This window comes from Drosophila mauritiana, chromosome X (assembly GCF_004382145.1).
Source record: "Drosophila mauritiana strain mau12 chromosome X, ASM438214v1, whole genome shotgun sequence".
Classification (NCBI taxonomy): Eukaryota; Metazoa; Arthropoda; class Insecta; order Diptera; family Drosophilidae; genus Drosophila; species Drosophila mauritiana.
This window is the reverse complement of record NC_046672.1, coordinates 13,815,772-13,821,245: the sequence shown is the minus strand read 5'-3', so window position 1 is coordinate 13,821,245 and position 5,474 is coordinate 13,815,772. Positions and strand designations below refer to the sequence as shown.

At 38.4% G+C, this 5,474-nt stretch overlaps 1 protein-coding gene across 1 annotated transcript; it reads right to left on the bottom strand.

The window, feature by feature from the left end:
- Nucleotides 1-254: 254 nt before the first annotated feature.
- On the bottom strand, nucleotides 255-3,537 carry LOC117147668 (ubiquitin-conjugating enzyme E2 N). The gene is made up of 2 exons (XM_033314643.1): nucleotides 3,373-3,537; nucleotides 255-1,767 (listed from the first exon to the last, which is right to left on the bottom strand). Exon 2 carries the CDS (start codon nucleotides 1,685-1,687, stop codon nucleotides 1,232-1,234), a length of 456 nt encoding a protein of 151 aa, XP_033170534.1. The 5' UTR covers nucleotides 1,688-1,767; nucleotides 3,373-3,537; the 3' UTR covers nucleotides 255-1,231.
- Between the last annotated feature and the right edge of the window lie 1,937 nt (nucleotides 3,538-5,474).

Genomic DNA, 5,474 nt, shown 5'->3' with positions numbered 1-5,474 from the left:
TTAACTATTTAAATAAAACACAACTCGGTTTATTTTTTATAATTTTTATTTAAATTTTTCGTTTTTATTTATTTTTCTTAGAAAAAAATTAATTAAAATTAAAGAAAACTGAATTGAATATTTGCTTAATTTTTATTTCGATTACTCTTTGATTTATGGTTGCTTTTCGGTTGCTATTGTTTTTTGGATTAGCCTTTAGTGATTTCGGTGACAAACATTTAATTACTGTACACATTTTTTGTTGGGAACTGCACTTGAAATTTTCACGCAATCAAGCCACTACTTCTGTTTTTTTTTTGTTTTTTTGTTTGTATAAATATATAGTGTATGCATTCATTGTATTTTGTTCATGTATCATATTTTTGTATATTTTTTATATATTTTTCTTTCAAAATTACTAATAGCTTAAAGGCTTCATTGTTTGGTTAAAAAAAATTGTTTTCGAGTAAAACTATTTATCGTTTATCAAAGGGACTCGACACAACCCAGGCAAAGCTCAAGTATAAATCGAAATGGTGAACTTAGTGAAGAAAAGTAAAGTCTACGAGTTGGACGATCACATCTTAAATTTTCTGAAACACTGAAAACTATACATTCAAAACTCTCTATTTTGAATAGACATTTAAACCGAGTTTTCAACTGACATTTCGACCGAATGTACGAGTTAAAGGAAATCATAATCCCTTCTAGTTGCCTTTCCAATTGATTTATTATCTGATGCTACATGTTTTAATGGTTATGGGTTGGTTATTTCAATTACACATAGAATTATATACGGCTATATGTATATAGACACCAGACCCCTCGAACAAATCAATAGAAACGATTAAAACCAATTACTGTTTTCTTTTTTTTTTTTTTCATTTTTTTTTTTTTTGTTTTTTTTCGGATACATGTATACGACTTACATAAAGAATGCTTTCGCTATCTCTCCTCCATTTCGCCGATCGCCCCGATCGATTGGTTGAAAAAAATATATATATTAATATTTTATATGTATATCCCGCCCCAGAAGGTTCGAAAAAAAATATGTGTTTTTAAATCGTTTTTTTTTTCTTGCTTGCTTTTTTATCTTATTTTATGTTTTCTTTCGTATGCTTTAGGTTTTTCTGGTTGTTTTTAAAGTATGCAATTTCCCCACCCGCCCGTCCATGTCACGCACCCACTTTCTGGAAAATCGCCGATACAACTGACGGATCCGCTTTCTGACTTTCCTCCTGACCTCGGGCGTTCAGTCTTCGACGGCATATTTCTGGGTCCACTCGCGGGCATTGCGAATGGCCTCCGCCTCGTTGACCTTCCACAACTCGGCCACATCGTTGGCCAGCGGATCGTCGGGATTGGGTGCACTGAGCAGTGCCTGAATGGACAGCAATATGGTGCGGATCTGCAGGGCTGGACTCCACTTGTCCTTCAGCACGTCGAGGCAAATGCGACCCAAACGATCGATGTTCGGATGGTAGATCTTCGTGATGAAGCGCACCTTAGGCGCCGACATCGGATAGTCCTCCGGTAGGAACAGCTCCAGCTTGAACACGCCGCCCTCGAAGGGCGAATCGTTCGGTCCGGTCACGATCACATGGAAGTAACGGGCATTGTTCTCATCGGGAATGGCATTGATCCCAGGCACTGGCTCCTGCATCAAGCGCTGAGTCTCCTTGATGATGCGACGTGGCAGGCTGGACATCGTTCAGCTGGTAACTTCTATTTCGTTCCTTCTACGCGGTAAACTGGTAACGCGGATTGAGTCTGGGCCTTCTCGTTGAGCTGCAAACGAGATTGAAGTCAAGTTAAGTTATTAAGTAGATCCTCGAAATCATCCACTATCCCCAAGGTAAGTAAAACTATAAATTATTATCTCTAATGTCTACAATCGTAGTTTCAACTGTGAAACTAAACGATTACTAATTTAACTAGTTTAACTAGGTATCGGTGAAATAGTAGCATTCGTAAGTTGGAGCTTCACTTGGTTTTCTTGGGGAAGAGCGTCACAAATCAAAGAGAATTTTTCTTTTGCAGCTCAAGGTCGTTCTTTATGGGGGTGCGTGTGTGTAGGGTTGGGTGGATTTTCGGTCTGATACGTGGCTTTCACTTTCCCAAAGAAAGTTTTGCTACAGAATTTAGCATGCCACAAAGATGTCTCTCTCGCACAGTGTAACTGAGCTGGCTAAAACAAACCAATTCAAAAAATGTTTTAAATTTAAAGATGTTTTCAAATTGTAGTACTTAACAATATTTATATTGAAGTATAGAAAAGAACGGAATTCAAAGTTATTTACTTGATTCTGGATAGCTAGACTATATTGTAAACGCCTCCTGTTTCACAATATCTGGATTTTTTTCCGTTACACATTTTGGAAGTTCAACAGAAAACACATGATTAAAATGAATTTCTTCCTGTGTAAGTCAAAGCCCACCTACCATTGCCAATCCCTTTTAGCGTGACCTTGCGGCTCCTTTAACTGTTTACATTTCCTAGACACACGGAAAATCAAGTCAAATAAGGCGGAGAGGGGGAAAGGAAGACGCAGATAAACAAGAAACAAAAGGCAATAAATGAAGGCCTCGAAATTTCCAGAAATTGTATTGAGAAAACAACAATAACAGCAACGAAAAGCACTCGAACCAAACAAAAGAAATTGCGCTATTAACGCAAAAATAACAATAATTTAACCATAATGTTATTGTGCAAGTGTGCGGCGTTTCGCTGTTTTACCAACTTATTGATTTCCCTTTTGGGTGACAAATGCACGTAGTTCCGCAGAGGAAGAAGAAGCACACTGGACAGGAGGAATGCGGAGGGAGAAAGGGGGTGAACCGCTTGAAAAATCAATAATGTTGGCAATTAAACTACAAAAAAAAAACACCTAATAAGATTTCCTTTTTTACAAGCAACAATTTCGCTTGCACACGCACACACACAGACAAAGCGAGTCACGCACCCACGCACACAGACAAAATGCAGACAACGCGCACGAAAAAGACAAAGGCGAAAAGAGAATATGCGGATGGGTGGGACAAAGAGGGCGAGTCAAAAAAAGCAGAAAAGCAAACGCCGCGTTTTTGGCATATTTAAGTTAATAGGAAAGAAGGCGAATACTTGGTGCGAACGCCACAATTATTATTTTTTACACACACACACAAACACACATTCGATTTATCAACTTTTACGGCTTTTTTCTTGCTCTTCTTCGATATTATATTAAATTTTATCTGCTGCCTGTGCTTCTTCTTCTGCTGGTGCTGCTCCTGCTTTTTGCTGCTGTTGTTGTTGTTCTCACTTTGGTATTTTTTCGGGCATTTACAACATTTTTGGACAAAAACAATGATTTTTCGCTAGAGTATGCAACTTTTGATAAAACACAAACTCACAGCGTAACAGCGCCAAGTTATTGTTGAACTTTATTTGCAGTTATGTCCGATACTTCGTTGGCAAAACGATAAAATTCGATTTTGCAGGCAGCTCCACCACAAAAATTATGAATGTCGAGCACACTCGAAAAAAAATGTAGCCGTTCGCTAGTATGTGTGTGCGTTGCTGTGACTAACGTGCGTCTGTGTGGCGTGCGTGTGAGCGGCAATGTCAAAATGACAGGGTTGCTAGGCTGCCTAGATCTGAATTCAATTTTTTTTGCAACACCTTTGCACTGTCTTCTTGTTGAAATTTCAGTAGAAATATAGTTTCAAATATTTGCTATGCTATTTATCTTGTTTTTTATTGCATTTTTTAATTTTTACGCAGATAATTTTATTGTTCGCACTAGTAAAAACGCATTTTCGGTGACAACTCTAGCGCTTAGCGGCTGTCAAATAGGACCGTGTTTCGTAGCATTCAGCTCGTCGGCACGCTGCAGCCCAAGGTTTTGGAGCGCTTAGCTTTTTTCTGTCCGTAATTTTTATTGGAAATTTGGCGGGACAAATCCAGTTGGAAGAAACACAAAAGAGAAGTAACAAAAAGTGCAAGTTCCCGGGAATCAGTAATAAATGTATTCGGAATTTATTTAATCTTAATGACGACTTTGATTATTGTTTTCGTTGCTTAAAACCAATGATGTGCGTTTTGAATATTCATCAGATGTAACCTAGCTTCATACTGAAGGTAAGTACAGTTAGAATTCTCGAGAAACTTTATCATTTATGGAAGCACTTTATAAAGCGATATATATACTGCATATGAGCACTATTTAATATTGTTTTATGTTCTTTTTAACTTTATAACCATCTGTTTCCCAATAACGTTTATTACAATAAGACTTATACTTATAACGACAAAATGTGCATGTATATTAAAATTAATTTTATTTCATTAGTATTATTCGTGAGCAAATTAATGATTTAGAAAATGAAACTATGTACAGTTTCGCTATTCAACAAGTCTAAAAAGAGCCGGTGCAGGATTCCAATCAGACACGAGCAAAAACATAACCCCAAAAAGCGAGATAGCAACAACAACAAATTGTTAATTTACTGTAATCAACATTTATGCGTTTTTAAAAAGAGAGGCTGTCCAAACACACACACACAACTGCGCACTTGCGCTCACACCCACACATCGAATGCAATGCCCAATGGACGCACAAGAAGCCGAAAAGAGCAACAACAAAAACCACAAGGCGGAAGGCAGAAAACTAAAATACAAAAAAAAAACAAGCGAAACCTCTCGCTCGCACACACACATGCTATTTATCATTCGTATTCGCTCCATTGCATAGGCCGGTTGCATGTGTGTGTGCGAGTGTAAGATAAAAACAAACAGCAACTGCAAAAGGGCAACAAAACCAACAACAGCAAGTCAGCCATATGCATTACACACACCGCACACAAACACACACACACACACGTGCGATCTCCGTTTTTAGGCTGGCCAAACCAACAACAACGACTGTAGTCCAGCCCACAAGTGAGAGCGAGAGAGAGCAACCTGCCTCTTTTCTGCTTTGCTGTTTATCTGTTTTTCTGCTGCAACTGCGCTGCTTTTCCCTACGCAGTGCACGTGTGTGTGAAAGTGTGTGGGTGGGAGCGAGAGGGGATGAAAGAGCAAGAGAGGGCGGAACGGAGGCGACCTTTATTCGCTCTTGAGCTGCAGCTGTTTTTAGTGCCTTCCTCTATTTCTACGCTCGATATGGCCAAATTCAAACCGCTACAGCTGATCTTCAAAGGAAAGGGATAGAAAGTGAGGGGGGAAAGGGGAGAAGGAAGTGATAGGGAAGACGAGGTGAAGAGTGTAAGAGTTCCGCTACAAAATGAAGATTTAGTGGAAAAGGAAAGACTAGTATAGCCACTTCTTAAGTGGTGGAATATAATGCAATTTTCTTTGTTTTCGTACAATAAGTGATTGAAAAATAGATGTATGTACATATGTATAACGGAATAGAAAACCTCAATGCCTTTTTTCCTCTTCCAGAACACCGAGAAATGATAGATAAATAACTAAAAAGGAGAGCGATGGCTTTACTATGAAAATGTATCAAAAT